The sequence below is a fragment of the Ornithorhynchus anatinus genome, chromosome 1, assembly GCF_004115215.2.
Source record: "Ornithorhynchus anatinus isolate Pmale09 chromosome 1, mOrnAna1.pri.v4, whole genome shotgun sequence".
Classification (NCBI taxonomy): domain Eukaryota; kingdom Metazoa; phylum Chordata; class Mammalia; order Monotremata; family Ornithorhynchidae; genus Ornithorhynchus; species Ornithorhynchus anatinus.
In genome coordinates this window covers 10,917,334-10,937,523 of record NC_041728.1, presented here as the reverse complement: position 1 = coordinate 10,937,523, position 20,190 = coordinate 10,917,334, and the positions used below count along the sequence as shown (strand labels likewise).

At 43.0% G+C, this 20,190-nt stretch overlaps 1 protein-coding gene across 2 annotated transcripts in view; it reads left to right on the top strand.

Moving 5' to 3' along the window:
* The first annotated feature begins 2,041 nt into the window (after positions 1-2,041).
* RHOBTB3 (Rho related BTB domain containing 3) overlaps positions 2,042-20,190 on the top strand; it is a 55,819-nt gene continuing 37,670 nt past the window's right edge. Inside the window, exons 1-4 of one of the 2 annotated variants that reach the window (XM_029059216.2) lie at positions 2,042-2,075; positions 2,884-3,109; positions 9,008-9,200; positions 14,455-14,606. In XM_029059216.2, the coding sequence (XP_028915049.1) occupies positions 2,074-2,075; positions 2,884-3,109; positions 9,008-9,200; positions 14,455-14,606 (573 nt within the window). In that variant the 5' untranslated portion in view covers positions 2,042-2,073. Of the gene's footprint in view, positions 2,076-2,883; positions 3,110-9,007; positions 9,201-14,451; positions 14,607-20,190 lie in introns of both variants that reach the window. The other variant, XM_029059212.2, reaches the window with a different exon arrangement.

The window sequence follows — 20,190 nt, the reverse complement described above, 5'->3', positions numbered from 1 at the left end:
CATTCTCTGCCTCAGCAGCATTTGTTACCTGCGATGTATTATGCTCTTTCCGATTCTGCCTTTTGTCTGCTGTGACACTGGGCAAGTCACTTCACTTCTCTGTGCCTCAGTGACCTCATCTGTAAAATGGGGATTAAGACTGTGAGCATATATGGGCCAACCCGATTATCCTGTACCTACCCAGCTCTTGGAACAGTGCTTGGCACATAGCGCTTAACAAATGCCATCATATTGTTAGTAGTAGTATAAATCTGTAACAAAAGTAACCCCGTCAGCAGCAAAAACTAGTTAGGTATGCAAAACTGGTTTTAAAGCAAACCTATTAAAAGCCTCTGTTGGTTGCTTTAAATTTTGGTAACTAAAGTTTTATCACGTACAACTGGGGGGGTGTAGGCTGGGCTATACCACAATCATTTAGTAAAGCCAACGAGACCATAAGCTAAGCCTTTTTAACCTTTTGGATTTGGCGTTAGGATTTATTTCTAGGCCAAGGGGAAAAAAACAAACCAACAACCCAAGCAAGTCCGTCCCATCAGTCACCCCTGCTGTCTTTGTTTTCTCTCTCAGGTACAATTAGAGAGCAGCACTAGTGCCTCTGTTTAACCAGGATGTTGGCAGTGACACAGCCACGGACTAGGTGAAACATTTTCACCCCGAAGCGGAAAAAAAAATCAAATAAAATGGGGGGGGGGGGCAGTAATGGACTCGTTAGCCGACCGAAGCGAGGGGAATTCTTCCCAGAGATGCAGGTCCCTCTCTGCCCTGTCCGGGCACAGCTTCTGCTCTGGCGGTTCTGACCCTACGCTTGACCCTTCACCCCTCAACCCCCGACCTCAACCCCCCTTCTCCTGCTCCTCCGTGGCTCAGTGGAAAGAGCCCGGGCTTGGGAGTCAGAGGTCATGGGTTCGAATCCCGGCTCTGCCGCTTGTCAGCTGTGTGACTGTGGGCAAGTCACTTCACTTCTCTGGGCCTCAGTTACCTCATCTGTCAGATGGGGATGAAGACTATGAGCCTCCCACGGGACACCCTGTATCTACCCCAACGCTCAGAACAGTGCTCTGCACATAGTAAGCGCTTAACAAATACCAACATTATTATTTTCTCCCGTCCCCTCGGAGGAGGATGACCTTTCCAGTGGAACAGTCATACGGCAGGCCGGTTGGCTCTCGTTCATGCGGCCCTGCATGCACACACGGAGCCCTGCATGCAGACACGGAGCCCTGCATGCAGTCATGCAGCCGTTCATGCAGACACGGAGCCCTGCATGCAGACAGGCAGCCGTGCATGCAGACACGGAGCCCTGCATGCAGTCAGGCAGCCGTTCATGCAGACACGGAGCCCTGCATGCAGACAGGCAGCCGTGCATGAAGACCCGGAGCCCTGCATGCAGACAGGCAGCCGCTCATGCGGACCCGGAGCCCTGCATGCAGACGCGCAGACCCTGCCTGCAGCTACGGAGCCCTGCGGTCCCGACCCAAAGCGTTCATCTGTATTATTCTCTATTTGTTTCAACGATTGCATTCATTGAGGCGATGGCATTTGCCGGTTGAACGGATGAGTGGCTGGAGCGGACGGTGCAGCCCGCCGGGCCACCTCCCCCGCTCGTGTCCCTCCTCCTCCTTTTCCTCCTCCTCCCGCCGTCCGGGGCGGGGGCTGCGGGGGCTGCGGGGTTTGGGCCGTCGGCCGAATGGGCCGGCTGACGGCTGGGCCGGCTGACGGCTGGGCTGGCTGACCGTTGGGGGGAGGAGGAGGAGGAGGAGGAGGAGGAGGAGGAGGAGGAGGGAATGTGTGCCCCCCGGGCGCGCCGGGCCTGTCCGGAGTGCGAGCGGACCGTCCCCGCGTGCAGAGGGTCGCCGGCCGGCGGGCAGGACCGGCCCTGAGCCCCTCCCGGCCTCCCACCCCCAGCCCCCCGGCCTCTCCCCCGCCTCCGTGCCCCCCTCCGGCCGGGGGGGGGGGTCCTGGGGGGGGTCCCCGGGCTCGGTCCCGCCGCCGCCGCCGCCCCCGGGGAGCGGGGATGAGCCGAGCCGCCGCAGATCCGCCGCCGCCGCCGCCGCCGCCCCGGGACCAGACACCATGTACGAGGCCGCCACCGCCGGGGACCGGCACCGGGGGGGCACCGGGGGGGACCGGGGGGCGGCCTCCGGGGGCCCGAGCCTCTGCCCTTCCACTGCCCCCCTCCCTCTCGCCATCCCTCCGGCCCTCCCTTCGTCCACCGCTCCGTCCCCCCCATCCCTCCCATCCGGCCATCCCTTCCATCCCTCCCTCTGTCCATACATCCCCCCGGTTCTCTCCACCCGCCCACCCATCCCTCCGTATGCCCACCTCTCCATCCATTCGCCCCTCCAACTGTCCATCCACCCCTCCATCCATCCGTCCGCCTCCCCATCTGCCCATCCACCCCCTCCATCCATCCGTCCACCTGTCCATCAGTTCATCCGTCCGCCCCTCCACCTCTCCATCTATCCATCCGCCTCTCCATCCACCCATCCACCCCACCATCCATCCGTCCATCCACCCCTCCATACATCCATCCGCCCCTCCATGCATCCATCCACTCCTCCATCTGTCCATCCCTCCCTCCATGCACCCCTCCATCCATTCGTCCATTCATCCATCCATCCCTCCCCCGCCTGTCCATCCATCCCTCCATCCCTCCATCCCTCCATCCTTCCAGCCATCCGTTCTTCCATCCATCCGTCCATCCCTTCCTCCATCCATCCTCCCATCCATCCATCCCTCTCTACGCCTGTCCATCCATCCCTCCGTCCATCCATCCATCCGTCCGTCCATCCCTTCCTCCATCCACCCGTCCTCTGCCCTGCGAAGGGCAGAGGGGCAGCAGCAGAAATCCACTCCTCTGTGTGCGTGTCTGTCTGTGCACAGGTCCATCCACATCGTTGCCTTGGGAAAGGAGGGAGAAGGGTTGCCGCAGGACCCCCGCCGGGCAGGCCTCATCTGGACCTATCTGGGGAGAAGCGCCCTGGTCTCAGAGGCCGAGAGCAGCTTGTTGCTGAACCCCGCCAACTCCGTCGCGCATCCCGTATTTACCGAGTACCAAGCCTGTGTGTTTGGCAATGTCAGACTGGTGGTCCACGACTGTCCCATCTGGGTAAGAGACAGCAGCGGCTTTATCCACTTTTAAAGTCCAGGCGAGGATGCTTTTTCGCCTCCGTTTATTTGATCTAGCCACAGAATTTAGAAACGATTAAAAAACACTTTTCCTTTTGGTTTTGGAAATTCCGGAGTGATTCCTTAAATTGAGAAAACTAACCAAAAACAAAACCCCTCTCAGATTAAGGCTCTCTCCCATGGTATTTGTTGAGGGCTTACTATGTGCCGGGCACTGTTTTAAGCGCTGGAACGGATACAAGCTAATCAGGTTGGACACAGTCTGTGCCCCGTGTGGGGCTCACAGTCTTCATCCCCATTTTACAGATGAGGTAACTGAGGCACAGAGAAGTGAAGTGGCTTGCCCACAGTCACACAGCAAACAAGTGACAGAGCCGGAATTAAAACCCAGCGCCTTCTGACTCCCAGGCCTGTGCTCTATCCACTAGGCTACGTGTCTTCTTTTGAAGGCAAGAGGTAGTATATAAATGCTAGCAATATGTCAGTACTATACTTAGGTAGGTGGCTGCTAATGGTGAAACTCCCTGTAATTGGGTGACGTGGTTGTGGGGCACCTGTAAGAAGATGAGATTTATTTTCTCTGGATGATGAGCTGTGTGGTAACGTAGCAGAAAATCTTTCTTTGTGGAATAGTTCAGAAACTAAATGAAAAGACAAGAGGCGAATTTAAGTGTGCAGTCTTCATCATCATCAGAGGCATTAAACATGCAACCCAAGTTTACTAATATCGTAGTTTTGAATATGGAGAGATTTCAAGATGAAGTAAATATCTCATTTTTAATGTTTTAATCTTTCAATTAGTTTGCTGTACTGTCTACCTTTTAGGTTTTTGGAAAAGTGACCCAGAAAGCAGACAGTTGAATCCATCGGTTATGATGATAATTTTTAAGTAAAACCAACATTTAATTGGGTAATTTTTAGTAGATTGCAATAAATGCAACTTCGTAATTTCACCATGGGAAGTTTGGGAAAAACTCAAAATTCAATGAAAAAAAACCTAGCCTGTTGAGAGAGAGAGAGAGAGAGAGTGAGAATATGTGTATATATGTATGCCAGCATAGTTGGCTGGTCATTTATATTTATATATGCATAGTGAAAATTTTTAATAGTACACAACTTTTCTGGATATTCCAGAATTCAATTTTTGGTGATTACTTTGATTTTGCAAATTTCTTTCATTTTAATATGACCCTCTAAGCATATAGAATTATAGATTGGATTCATCCAAAACAAAAAAAGTCAATATCTGGGTTGGAAAAATCCTTACATGCAAGCTAGGAAAGTCCTGAAAATGAGAATTTGGGGGACTTCTAAAGAACAAACATATAAGTATTCTTTGTTCAACTAGGTAACTACAATATTAGAAATGAGCACTCTATTTTGAAGGGACTAGTATACGTTATAAAACCGGAACGGCTCAAGATAAAAAGGACAGAAGCTATCAGTGAGGCCTCTTTGTGGCATACAGTTACTAATTTTATAAACACACTTTCTTTTTTTCGAGGAGGCTTCAATGTATATTTTATTTAATTTGAAAGAAACTGCAAAGAAGTCTGCATTAAATGACTCAAGGAAAAAGTCATCCAAATCTAAGACATTTCAAGGCAAAGGGTGACACTACAACCTCAATGATAATGATAACTGGCAATGTTTATCTCAGCTATTAGGTACCCATCTGTGCTTAAGCAGTGTAGAATGGTCACCAGACTCTTTTAAGATCCTGCCTTGAAGAAGCTTCCTATTAATACAGACAACATACATTTGAAAGCAAGAAACCACTTCACAACACAGATGGAATTAGGAAAGCGGTCTTAGATTCGTTTTTCCCTTTCGTCTTTATTGTGGATTTAACTTAATTTTGCTTCTAATCATAGCTCATACACACACTGGAGATCTACAAGCTGCGTACGAAGCAAGTGCTCCCACTTGCTTTGGAGTTCATATTATTCGAATGCAAAAATTGGTTGAAAAAATTAGACCATTTTTCAGACTTCCACATATAAACACACTTATCTACAGGACATGAGACACAAATTTATTACAGGACTGCCCAAAAAAAAAGTGAAGGCAGTTTCCGAAAGGATTCAAGTATGTGTTGCATTTCCTCTGCTGGTTTTGTAAAAATACTTTAGGTCATTTTTAGGAAACTGTGTCAGTACACAGTATTCCATTGATGGAAATTGTTGTAGGCTGCCGTAAAGAAATACCTGTTTAAACGTTAGCTTTGTTTTAGACATCAATTCTGCCTGCCTGATCAAAAGTGTAATTTGGTAGTTCATCAAAGACCAAGCAGTAATGAAAGTCCATGTCCCAGCATTGTATATCTGACTTTTTTACTTCACGAAACTTCATGGACATCAAAGTTGTGTGTTCATGAACTTGCCATCTGACGCGGCTATGGACTACCCAAATACCAACATTATTATATTATTATTACCCATTTGGAAAATACCAAAAAAATTATCTTTAAAATGTTCACGATTTCCATAGAAGGGGGGTGGGATTTACAAATCTATCTACTGAAGCATTTTGCACTTGACTTTTACAACTAGAAACAGTGATTAGGCATACTAAATCTTAATTATTTGTCTACATTTTGTTAAAAATTGAAGACATTGTCACACATCCAGTGTAAACAAGCACCTGAAGTGGACAGAATTATGTTTCTTCAGAAAGGAAGTTTTAAAACACTTAAACCATCTTTTAAAGAAACCCCGGGGGAATGTCAGACTGAGAACATAGTAATTTAGTTAGATCCTAAAACAACTGGGTAAAATGAAGAGATTTAAATGCAAAATGTTATTTTCAACTTTAAATACGGTGTTATAATCAGTAGGTTAGGACAGTAATTCTAAATGAGGCTTCACTCACTTGAGCATATAGCATTAAGATTGGCTGATCAATTGTGACACCCTCAGAAATGTCTTCATTTAGTAGTATATGCTACCATGAACTGCCAGCTGTTACATAAGTTCTACTAATGCTAATAGAGAGGTATAACAAAGTGTTAGAATTTATTTTAAAATAACTTCAAATTGGAATTTTTAAATTTTCAAAACGTTGTCATACTTCATTAGAACTCTTCTCAAGATCTCCAAATTTTTTTCAGATTCATGCCTATTTACTACCAGATCCACTTAGCGTAAATTTATACTACCCATTAAACTTTTATTGTGAATTTTACATTTTCTTGGTTGTATGTTGCTCTCATTTTAAATCTCTACCTTTTAAAAAAATTATATTTACTTTGTGCCAGGCACTGTACTAAGCACTGGAGTAGATACAAGCTAATCAGGTTGGACACAGTCCTTGTCCAACGTGGTACTCACAGTCTTAATCCCCACTTTATAGGTGAGGATACCAAGGCACAAAAAAGTTTAATGACTTGCCCAAGGTCACATTGCAGACAAGTGGCAAGGCCAGGATTAGAACCCAGGTCCTCTGACTCCCAGGCCCACAGTTTTTCCACTGGGCCACTGCTACTTCTCAAGCTAATGCCTTAACCATTCCCTTCTCATAAGGTTAAGTAGTGAGCTCATTGTGGGCAGGGATTTGTTTCCCTTTATTGCCGTATTGTACTTTCCAAGTCCTTAGTAGAGTGCTCTGCACACAGTAAGCACTCAATAAATACGATTGAACGAATGAATAAATGAATGACTTGCATCTCAAGTGAAAGTCAGTTTAGGAATCTTGTTTTAGTCCCAAGTACAGTGAACTGTTGTCCCATTTTTCACTCATATTCCTACTTACATCTCTTTAGGGGCAATGTGTTTTTGAATCATTTTCTCAATCCTGCATGATGTTTACTCACCATCTCTCTCTTTTGTTTAAGTAGCTCCATTCCCTTTTTGAAACGTGGGTAAATACATAATTTAACATCTTGTTTTATGTCTGTCTCATTTTGTTCCAAGACTCCGGGCTTGGGAGTCAGAGGTCATGGGTTCTCATCCCAGCTCCCTCACATGTCAGCTGTCTGACTTTGGGCAAGTCACTTCACTTCTCTGGGCCTCAGTTCCCTCATCTGTAAAATGGGGATTAAGACTGTCAGCCCCACATGGGACAACCTGATTACCCTGTATCTACCCCAGCGCTTAGAACAGTGCTCGGCACATAGTAAGCGCTTAACAAATACCAACATTATTATTATTGTCTCCTGCCTACTTCAGTGGTATATTGTGCTAATATTCAAACTTAACCCAAGTTGGAGCACTGAGGGTCTTGTGGGTCAGAATTGGGAAATGTTGGCAGAGCCGAGCATGGAAGCTTTCATAACCTTGACTGTACTTTGTTCCTCTCTGCTGGCTCCTTTCCTTCCTCCAACTTGTTTGCCTCTCTCCATTGCCTGCTGACCTCTCAGGCCCAGAACACTTTTTCCTTTTACTTATTGTTAACTTCCTCAACAGTTCTCTGCTCTTGACTCTCTCCATGTTGTGCATAGTTCTATGATGCCTCTTCACTTTCTCACCCGCTGTTGACAGCTGCTGCTTGTTTGCTCATCGGCCCCAGCAGGGTATAGGGTTAGAGGCAGCATTCCGTAGAGTTAGAATGAAAAGAAAAAATATTTTTTTTTTGAGGCAGGGGGAGGTGAGTGGGGGCAGTTCTCCTGAATAGCAGATAGCTCTGGGCAAGAATAGTGAGCACCCTACCTGCAGCACTGCTTCTTGTTGACAGCTGCCTCCATGCTATTCTTCTCTTCTGGATTTAGGTTTCAAAATAAAAGTTTTCATCACCCACCACATTTAGCCCATTTTTTCAAAGCCAGTTCTTTAGCCCTCTCTCCTTTCTCCTACTTTTCTAAACAGTAGCAAAGTCCCAAAAGTCTCCTGGAAGAAGCATGAATTTTGCCATGCAGGGGAAAATGGAATAGTTGAGGTAAACCTATTCAGCGACCCTTTGTGCTGAAAGAATGTGTAAGATGGATTTGCCAAGTGTTCAACTTTGACCTCCAGTATTTGGTGGCAAATTTTATGCACTTTAGACTTTGCATTATAAATATGGGTCATGAGCATAGCTGCATTACATTAATTTTATGAATCTAGTTCCTTATATCTACCTCATCCAGGGATTTCAAAACAGTGAAGGAGAAATGCTCTGGTGCTTTTATAATTTATGTGGATAAAGTCTAGGAATTGCAAATGCTTCCGTATGACTTCCTACCCAGTGACTACACAGCATCTTTTGTGCAGATTTTTCCATGAGCACTGCAGAAAGTGCCAAAGCTGGAAAGTATGTCTGAATTCCCTAAATATGGGTACTGGCAAAGAAAACTTCACAAAGAAAGCATGCAGCAAAATGTCCGTGTAAAAGCCCACAGTAAAACCCTATAGAATTTAACTGGATCACATGAGATCCATCAGATCTCAAGCCCTTAAACCAGTTATGCAGCAACTGCTGCTATAGTTATACATTTTTGAAATTATTAAGTGACTAAAGAGACAAAGCATATTGTGGCACTGAATGCGTATTTTAAAATTCAAATGCTGAAGGATTTAATCTCCTATTCTCTTCAGACTTCCAAGATCTAACAAGGCCTACCTTCATGTTGGTGCACAGTTTTCCAGGCAGGAAAATACATTTTCAGGGAACATGTCTACCAAATCTGTTATATCGAATTCTTCCAGGCACTTAGTACAGTGTTCTGCACAGAGTAAGCACTCAATAAATATAACAGGTTGATTTTCAGGGAAATTGGAGAATTCAAGTGATTTTAATCCCAGCTCCTTTTCAGTTAAAGATAAAACGAATGAACCTTCAGCATGTGGCCTGCTAATTAAATACAGCGAGAAAGTTAAATTATCAGTTGGAAAAAAATATCTTTCGTAATGTCATAAACCATTTTTGCAAGTGGACTAAGGAATGGTCTTTTTATTTTCCTTAGGACATTTTTGACAGTGATTGGTATACTTCTCGAAATCTTATTGTTGGAGCCGACATCATCATAATTAAATACTCTGTAAATGACAAGTCATCATTTCAAGAAGTAAAAGATAGCTATATTCCAGTGATAAAAAAAGCATTAAGCCATTGCTCAGTTCCAGTAATAATTTCTGCTGTTGGGGTAAGACAAAACGGTAGGTATTATATCCCATATCACAGAAAGTCATTATTTTACTTTGAACTAGCACTTTATATCAATTGTTGTCAGTGCAGTATTTTTAAGGGCAATTTAAAATTGTTTGGAATATATCCCTTACTGAAAAAGAATGAGGCCCCATGCATTAAATGAGACTTTTCCATTAAAGTAACTTCTGCTTATTTTCTAATGAATAATAAGACATGAAAATGAAAATAAATGTTATGGCTACGTTACTTAGGTAATCCAGACAAAATGAGGTTCAAAGGGAAGACTAGTGAAAAATATCAAACAGGACGGTATTTCCAAAAAGACTATGGCAGGGTAGTGGACCACAAGCTGAAATCTAAACTATAGTCAAACCATCAGTCATATTTATTGAGCACTTACTGCGTGCAGAGCACTGTACTCGGCACTTGGGAGAGTACAATGGTAGACCCATTTCCTTCCCACATTGAGCTTACAGTCTAGAGGAGGAGACAGACATTAATGTAAATAAATTATGGATATGTACATAATTGCTGAGGGTGGGTAATGAATGCAGGGAGCAAATTGAGGTGACTCAGAAGGGAGTGGGAAAAGAGGAAATGAGGACTTAGGGAAGGCCTCAAGGAAGTACTTAGTACAGTCCTCTGCACACAGTAAGCGCTCAGTAAATACGATTGAATGAATGTGCCCTCAGTCAGGCTTTGAAGCTAGGGAGAGTGACTGTCAGATATCAACAGGGAGGGAATTCCAGTCCAGAGGCAGAGTGGGGGTGAGTGATCGGTGGTGAGATAGACGAGACTGAGGTAGAGTGAGTAGGATGGCAGTAGAGGAGTGAAGCGTGTGGTCTGGATTGTAGTAGCAGAGCAGCGAGGTGAGGTAGGAGGGGGCAAGGCGACTGAGACCAGGCCATGGTAATCGTGATAACTGTAATATTTGTCCAGCTCTTACTCAGCGCCAAGCACTGTCAGATTGGCCCAGTACCTGCCCTACATGAAGGTGGTGTTGAGCATTTGTGCTGTGCTCTGGGGTAGAATTGATGGAATCCCATTGGGTCTAGAGACTCCCAGTCTAAAGGGGAAGGAAGACACGTCTTAAATCTCCACTCTACCAATGAGGGAACACAGTTATTTTCAAAGAGAAATTTGGGATGCATTAATAATACACTCAGCACTGGTTTAATTAAGATGGATGAACAGTATTTTTTGAGTGCCTACTGTATGCAGAGCACTGTACTAAGAGTTTAGGAGAGTACAGTGGAATTAGTAGACGTGACCCCTGCCCTCAAGGAATTCGCAGTCTAGAGGGGAAGGCAAACACTAAATTAATTTACAAATCTGAGGAGAAATGGAAAGGGGACTAAAAGAAGCGTCAATAGTCAACCTCCAGAGAGCAAATAGAAAAGATAGGTGGAGGGAGAAAGTTTCTTTAATGAGTCTCTGAGCTCTGACTCCACCAACTGACTCCACCAAACAGCTGTTAGAGTTCCAGGAGCAGCATTACCAAAGAGGTTTTTTTTTATGGTATTTTTTAAGTGTTTACTGTGTGTCAGGCACTGTACTAAGCTCTGGGATAGGTGAAAAGCTTTTCAGGTTGGATCCAGTCTTCTTTCTAATCCCCCACTCCCCTACCCACTTGGTACATATCTAGGCCCAGTCCAAAAATTGACAGTTTGAGGACCAGTTTTGCAAGAAAAAAAATTATTAGAATTTGGATTATTTAGCTTGCTGGAAGAAGAGAAAGCCGAGGGTCAAAGGTGTTACAAATTCATCTTCTGTTAGGTCAGAGGAGGAAATAAATTTAAACTGCTGTCGCAGGAATGCTGTGTAACTGTGTAAAGAACTCTCTGAGCATGAGAGACAATAAGCAGTGGAACTCATTTCTGAGGGGCATTGTGGAATCTCCTTGTCTAGAGGCCTTTCAGAAAGGAAGCGGTATCCATTATTGGCCTAGGGTATTTGATGTAGACTCCAGCCCTAAGGCAGAATCATTCTCAGGCAAATGTCTGTTCCAAAATATGAAAATAATTGTCTCAATCCTCTGCTTGGCTTAGTGATAACCTGATTCTGAGTAATGGGATTTATCAGTCAGTCCATCAATCTGGAATGAATGTCTTTTTCAAGTCACAGATACTTATAGAAATATTCTGTATATTTTATGAAAGGTTAATTCAATTTTCCCTTGAAGCATTATCGCCCACAATTCATTCGGCTCTGATTCTAGAAATCTACCCACCCCCATCCTGGCCACAAAAGGAGAGCTTTGTAGATATAAGGAGGCCTCTGTCTTCAGCAAATCAAAGAGGCTGTTTATGGAGACTATAAAGAATGTAAAATGCCAAAGTGTATTTTGCATGATAGGTTAACATGCATAAAAATTTCACTTTTAGTTCAAAATCTAATCTGATCTAGGAAAAACAAATTCAGGTCATGTCTTATCTTTGATGGCAAGGAGAAAAAAAGCAAACGTGATTTTGGACCAAGTCCAAATCTTGAGTGTCATAACCCTTCACTGAACACATCCGAATAATTGGTTTTGTTTTTTTTAAGCCATTTTTGATCAATGGGAAGAGCTGGCTACATTTTTCTAGGATTAATGTGAATTTGTTGTCGTGATTGGAGAATGTCTCTAGATCAGTGTGTGTTTAGACTATGTGTCCCCCCCAATAAATGTTTTTTCCTAACATACACAGTCCACCTGAGTACCGGGGGAGTTGAAAGATCTGAAGGGGAACTTTTATTTCTTCTCTTCCTGTTGTATGAGAATTAGACATGGATCATAGCTAATGAGACAAAAGAGGATTGTTTTGGCTTCGGAGGTTATAGTGAACGTTTGGCTGAAAGACGAACGAGCTGTTCTTTAAAACGCGTCTTTAACCGATTTCATCCAAATGCAGCCCACAAAAAAGCCCAAACCATTTGGAACTGTGGATAGTCACTCTATCAGAAGCCGTGACTGGCTGGAAATCTGGAGCTGGCCCAGTCTCAGTCCAAGCATCAAGTGAACCAGAAGTAACCCAGACTGACCCAGCTGGAACTGGAAATGGATCCAGACTCACTTCTGGGTGGTCATACTCTGTGTGTGTCAGTGGGTGCAAGTCCAAATGACTGCTGGAATTTGCAGCTTGAGTGGCCAATTAGATCCATCGCCCAGGCATGAAGAGCTGAGGCTGTGCAATAGCAACCCCTGGCTGTAACACTTAAAGCAATCAATCAATCAATCAATCATATCTATTGAGCGCATACTATGTGCAGAGCACTATACTAAGCACTTGGGAGAGTACAGTATAACAGATTTGGTCAACACATTTCCTGCCCACAATAAGCTTACAATCTAGAATGAGTTTATAGTTTAGAACACTTTATCTCTCGAGTTAATGGTAATAATAGTAACTATAGTGTTTGTTAAGCAGTTATGTGCCAACTACTGTTCTAAGCGCTGGGATAGATACAAGCTAATCAGGTTGGACATAGTCCATGTCCCACATGGGCCCCCCAGTCTTATTTCCCAGCAGACTCCCATGGGCCTGGGAGTCAGAAGGACCTGTGTCCTAATCTGAGCTCTGCCTCTTGTCTTCTGGAAGTACTGGTGAAATACTGGAAACTTTCTAGGCCTTTGAGGGGGACTTAGAGGTACATAGCGGTTATTTATTCATTTATTTTAATGTCTCTCTCCTCCTCTAGACTGTGAGCTCCTTGTGGGCAGGAAACGTGTCTATCACCTCAATTGTATTGTACTCTTCCAAGCATTTACTACAGTGTTCTTCACACAGTAAGCACTCAACAAATAACATTTACTAATTGATAGACGTGATCCCTTTAGAAGGGATCCCAGTTTAGAAGGGAAATTAGACATGAAAATAAATCACAGCTATGGTCAGTTACAAAAATATAAAGATATATAGATAAATGCTTCGAGGTTCAGTGAATATGAAGGAGGAGGGACTGCCAGGCCAGAGAAATCAGTCTTCTGATTCCCAGAGCCCGCCACTTATCATTACACCACAGCAGGGGTGTTGAAAGCATTGTGCAGATGATTAGATAAAAGGTGAAAAAGCTTAGATCGTAAATTCCATGCAGTTTTTTTGTGATTATTAGACCACCTCTACTTTGTATTTTGTCATCATAATTTTGTTTTAATGGTAATGTCAGGTAACTGTCACTTAATTGCAATTCAAAATGATGGAGGATGCAGTTGAGTTAGGTACTTTTCTAGTTGTCATAAATGACAAAAACACTCTCAGTCAATTGACGGTATTTATTAACTATGGAAGTTACTGCTAAATAATTAGTAAATTTGAAATTAACAAAAGGAGATTTGGGGGATTATGTAGATTCCTTCTGTCATTTTAGTTGACTTTACCTACTTTTGGCTAAAACACCTAATATTGTCAGGACTACCAAAATGATCCTGTTTAATAGAAATGCAATTTTAAAATCAAACCCAATTGTGTCCTGTAATTATTCTCTATGTAGAAAATATTAGAAGAAAATGTGTAAATTAAGCATTTCCATTAGTGTCAGGGAACATGCCTTCCAATTCTATAGTATTGTACTCTCCCAAGTACTTAATACAGAGCTATACACACTGTACACCCAATACCATTGATTGATTAGTGGTTTAAATAGAAAGATTTAATTAATATCTTTTTACTAGTCATTCTAATTTTTGATGCATTCAAATCAGTCAGTGGGTTATTGAGCATTCACTGTATGCAGACCACTGTACTAAGCTCTTGGGAGAGTATGGTACAACAGAGTTAATAGACATGTTCCCTGAATGAAGCCAGAATTATTGAGTCTTGTTGCCTTCTTGTAAAAAAAAAATAACATTTTTCAGAATTCATAATTCTGATTAGGCAGACAGATACACTAATGATCGGATATGCCCTCTCTTTAGTGCCTTTCTTTCTAAAGATTAAGGCAGAAGCTCTGAACAGCTGAATGAGCTTTTCTTGGCATATCGATTCTTGAGGTTGAGTCTTTAGTTTTCTAAACATCAGCTTATTTTTCTCCCTATTAATATTTGTTTATCTTGGGTCATGATTTACCTGCATCATTGACAAGTTTTATGCTGGGTGCCACAGATATCGTTATTGAATTTTACTGCTTAAGGCATTCAGAGGAAGCTGGCAAGTGCTCAGTTTTTGATTTCTTAATGACTGATGTCTGAATCCACTGATTTTTTTGGTGGTGGTGGGGCTATCAGTGCTTTTTTATCTGTTGATTGCAAATGTCTTATAGGATTCAAATTTATTTCCTCAGAAGAATTACCTTGTACTTGCCCGTTGTGTACCTCTGACAGAGGTACCTGTGTCACTGCTTCTGAAGGAATCCAGCTGGCTAAAGATCTCGGAGCTACTTACCTTGAACTGCACAGCCTCAATGACTTCTATGTAGGAAAATATTTTGGAGGAGTGGTAAGTGAAAGATTATGTTATACAATGAATAAGCCATACTTCAGCTTTGCGAGATAAGCCATTTTCCCCATCGACAAACTAAAATTTAAATTTTAGCACAGTTCTCTCATCGGAATTTCCGAGGACATAACTGTTTGGAGCTAAAGACAAAATGCAGTCATACCCAATTCCCAAGACCACACTTCTTGCCTTCCAGCCTCTTCCCTCTGCACTGAACTTGGAAAGTCATTTTCCATTTGCCAGGCAGGAATGGCAATCTCTATGTCTGTATATTATCTCCCACCCAAAGTGCCAGGAGTCTGAGACCAGGACTCTCTGACCCTGCCATTCAAATAATCTGCTCACACCAACAGTTTGCTCTCAAGGACAAAAATGCTGGGCACTCATAATAATCGTATGTGTGATATTTGTTAAGCACTTACTCTGTGCCAAGCAGTGTATTTAGTGGTAGGATAGGGTCAAGATAATCAGGAAAGACAGAGTCCCTGCCCCACATGGGGTCATAGTCAAAGTAGAATGTATTGAATCCCCATTTTACAGATGGGGACACGGAGGCGCAGAGAAATTAAGTGGCATGGCCAAGGTTACCCAGCAGGCAAGTAGTGGAGCCAGAATTCGAACCCAAGTCCTCTGACTCCCAGGTCCGTGCTTTTTTCAGTAGGCCAGGCTGCTTCTCCAGAGACATGCTCTCCCTCATGTAAAGATTCAGAGATATGAGATTGTTTTTCTCTGCAGTTTTTAGCAGCCTTTTTTTCCTGCGCTGGGGGGAGAAAATTGGGCTCAAAACTAAAAGCAAGTGATTAGGATTTGTCTTCCATCAAGATGGATTGAGGAAACTGTTTCATTTTCTCTTTATGCAAATCCCTTACTATTGTTTTTACAAGTTGCTCTGAATGGTAAGACATTAAATTAGTTCATTCTTGGGTCTTATTGGTGTAGTGGATAGAGCATGGGCCTGGGAGTCAGAAGGTTACGGGTTTTAATTGCAGTTCTGCCCCTTGTTTTCTGTGTGACCCTGGGAGAATCACTTCACTTCTCTGTGCCTCAGTTACCTCATCTGTAAAATGGGGTTTGAGACTGTGAGCCCCACTTGGGACAGGGACTGTGTCCAACCCGATTTGCTTGTATCCACCACAGAACTTTAGAACAGTGCCTGGCACACAGTAAGTGCTTAACAAATATTATTATTTTTATTATTATTATTCCTTTTCACCATTATAAGGCCATGTTTCCATAACCAAACCAGTAGTGTCATGCTCAGGATCTGGCCTTTCCAAACCTCTCCCCACATGGGTTTGAGTATTTCCCTTTTGAATTGAATTTCAAATTTGTCCTAGGCCTCAGTAGCACAATGGATTTCAGTTTGTGTGTGAAAACATGCTGGTATGACTTGTTAGGTGTGCCATGAAGTTTCATTATGGAGGTTTCTTCAAGCCTCATCTGAACTGGTTGTTTTAATATGATTACTTAGCACTAATGAGAAGTAATCGCTCTTCAGTTGCTTGGTTTATGTTTTATTTTCCAGTGCCTGCTCTTCCTCACTTATCAGGAGTGAAGTGGGTGGTGTCAAGATAAGGAAAACCTTTCCCAAAGAAGTAGAGGTTGGAGAGGAAGAAAGGAAAAAAGCCAGTTAGGAGAGCTGTCACATAAAAGAAGATTGTTTTTGATTCAGGAAATCAGATGGATGGGAAGGAAAAGCAAATTAATCCATAGATGGAAGATGTGGTTAGGGCAAGGGGAGGGAGTTGGGTAGTTGAGAGATGTGTTAAAGTTGAGACAAGATTAGAAGATTCCAGGGTACAGGCCTCTGGAATAATGATAAATGGACTGGGACTAAATTTATATGCAACTTGGCCTGATGGAAAGAGCACAGGCCCGGGAATCTGAGCCCCTGGGTTCTAGTTCTGGCTTTGCCACTTGCCTGTCATATGACTTTGGGCAAGTCACTTAGCATCTCTATGCCTCAGTTTCCTCTTCAATAAAATGGGGATTCAATACCTGTTCTCCTTCCATCTTCAGCTGTATATTGGGCAGGACTTATCTGACCTGATCATCTTATATATACCCCAGTGATTAGCACAATGCATGACAACAGTAAACCCTAGAGAAGCAACATGGAGGTACATGGTTAATCAATAGTTAATCGGTCAATTGTTATTTACTGACGGCTTACTGTGTGGAACACTGAACTAAGTGTTTGGGAGAGTTCAACAGAGGTGGTAGACACAAATAGCTTACAGTCTAGATTGCTTAGTTCAATTCTCTGCCCACATTAAGAAATCAGTTAATACCCATGATTGGTTGATTGATTGACTGATTGATGGGTAGAGTTGATAGACACATTCCCTGCGCCAAACGAGCTTGACAGTGTTCTTCAGCAGTTGATCCAAAAAGATCCTGGCTAGGCCTTCACCAGCAGTAGCGATCTGAACTTCCACAAACACCCCATTCAACTTCTAGAGCATTTCCACTAATGCCACCAAGGGTAATGCTTAACATCAATTAGCAACCAGGGTCAGAAACAATGAGGTTGGAATGCAGTCAGACCACGAGTCCTGAAGCCGTGGTCATTACAACATACCTTTGCCGGGTGAGTCTTATGAAGATGATTGATGACATCAGGGAACCCATGCAGATAAAGCACTCAATCAGCTCTCCCTCTCCTACATTAACTCGCTGATTTCTTACTACAGTCCGGCCCGCACGCTTTGCTCCTCTAACACCAACCTACTCACTTTACCTCCATCACATCTGTCTCATCATATCCTCCCTCTGACCTGGAACTCCCTCCCCTCTTCATGTACAACAGACCACCACCCTCCCCACCTTCAAAGACTTATTCAAATCACATGTCCTCCAAGAGGGCTTCCCTAATTAAGCCCTCATTTTCTCTACTCCTTCTCCCTTCTGTGTCGCCTCCACACTTGGATCTGCATTCTTCAGGTATTTGACATTCACCCCAACCTCTTCCTAATAGCACTTATGTACAAATGTATTATTTATTTTAATATCTGCAGCCTCCACTAGATTGTAAGCTACTTGTGGGGGCAATGTAATATGAAAATGATAATAAATATAGTAATTCTGGTATTTGTTAAGTGCTTACTATGTGCCAAGCACTGTACTAAGTGCTGAGGTAGATACAAGATAATCAGGTCCTACATGGGACTCACAGTGTAAGTAGGAGGGAGAATCCCCATTTTGCAGATGAGGGAACTGCGGCACAGAGAGGTTAAGTGATTTGCCCAAGGTCACAGAGCAGACAAGAAATAGAGCCAGGATTAGAACCCAAGTCCTCTGAACCCAAGTCCTCTGACTCCTAGTCCCATGACCTTCCCATTGGGCTACACTGCTTCTCTCTCAAGGACTTAGTGGAGTGCTCTGCACACAGTAAACAGGCAATAAATACCACTGGCTGATTGAAGAGTTGAAATGAGGTAACTGTAAGCAAGGTGTACAAAATAAACAGGGCTAAAGATTCGGTGAAACACGAACTCAAGTGATGTGACGTAGCCTTAGGCAATTGGGAAATGGCAGCAGAAGACAAGACAGGCTGACTTGCAGGAATCAGAAATGGAAAGAGTGACTGCCCTGGAACTGAGGTTAAAGGAAAGTTATGACACCAAGAGGAAGAAACAAAAACAGCCCCAGATGCTGTGTGGTTTACAAATGTACAGTGCCTAGTTCATAGAAAGCGCTTAACAAATACCATAAATATACATATACATATATCTCCTCTCTCATATTCATTCTCTCTTTCCTCACTCTCCATTCTCTCTCAATATATATATATATATATATATGTCTGTATATGTTGAGAGAGAATGAGACTGTATGTGTGTGTGATTAGAATAAGTTTGTGGAAAGAATAATCAGCAGTGGAAGAAGGTTAGGATTTTGTGTTTTGCCAAAGCTCATGTATTAAGATTCCAAATTACAATGTCATCACTATAGTCTGTACGACATTTTGAAAATGGAGGTCAATTTATACCAATGGAGGAAAGGTCACAGAAAAATTCACCTCCCACTGTTAGGAACACAAGAGTCACTACATAGGAATTTTGATTCACTACTGAGAAAAGAACTAAACCCAGTTCCTTCTAGAGGGGTTCATTTTTTACATAGATTAGAAATCTCCAGAGGCTTTTATCTTAGGACATTTTCAGTTTCTTATTCATTCATTCATTCAATAGTATTTATTGAGCGCTTACTACTTCTTACCTTCTTGGGCACAACATCCATACTTCCTTTAAAGACTACCCAGTGGAGATACAGTTTAATAAATTACTCAGAAACTGCCATTTAACACCTGTCAGCCTGACTTGATCTCCAAAGTCAACACCACCAGGTCAGGAAAGGGAGCTTGAGCAAGGACCAGAAAAGATACCTGGGTACTTTGGCCTTGATTCATAAAAGCTTTCTATGAATGTGTGAACTCTGTTATTCTCATTAGATGGAACTCATTTCTTCCCAGTTGGCTTCAGACTTCTGAGGAATTCTGGTGGTACAGAACCTAACCACAGGACATGCGTCACCTGCCCATCCTTGGGTGGTTCTCCTTAGCTGAAACTCATTTCTTCCCAGAAGGCTTCAAACTACTGAGAAATTCTGGGAGATGTAGTACCTAACCATGGGGCCAGCTTCATCAGCCCCTCCTTTGGTAGCCACCTCGTCTTTAGGCTGTAGATACAGGACAGCCAGGCGCACGTGATGCTACTGTATTTATTACTATGGGCGCTCGGCATAACGTCATGATGTCATAGGGAAACTCTGATTAAACCTAGAGTGTTTCTCTGAGAGGCACTTCTCCACCCTGCAACCCTCCCGCTTTATCCACTTGATACTATTGAATGAATCGGATTCCATTCCCGTGAGCCCCACGTGGGACAACCTGATTCCCTTGTGTCTACCCTAGCGCTTGGAACAGTGCTCTGCACATAGTAAGCGCTTAACAAATACCAACATTATTATTATATATCTTCATCACCCTATTTATTTTGTTTATTTTGTTTAATGAGATGTACATCACCCTGATTCTATTTAGTTGCCATTGTTTTTGTGAGATGTTCTTCCCCTCAACTCTATGTATTGCCATTGTTCTTGTCTGCCCATCTCCCCCAATTAGACTCTAATTTGTACATTCCAAGCGCTTAGTACAGTGCTCTGCACATAGTAAGCACTCAATAAATACTATTTGATATGGTTGATAACCCAGGCAAATGTCAGTTGCTTGTGTGCCTTGAAGCCATTTCCTCTCTTTCTTATCCCCCGAAACTGGTAACTGCCCCACCAGAGTTACCCAAAAAGGTTTAACCCAGATACTAGGTGTCTATCTATCATAACCATTTTCATTCCAACTAAACAGATCAGTGAGGCGAGGAGCATGCAGGTGACAGCAGCAAGAACATGATTCTTAACCATGAGAATACAAAGAAAAAAATACATTTTTGAGATATTTGAAAAAGGGAGGAATTTTGGAGCCAATCTGAAATCTAAGGCCGTCGAAAGATAAACAAAAAAAGCATATGGCGACTTCAGATGCACCTGATGTGAAAAATTGAGTTTTATTCTCCTAAAGTGTCTG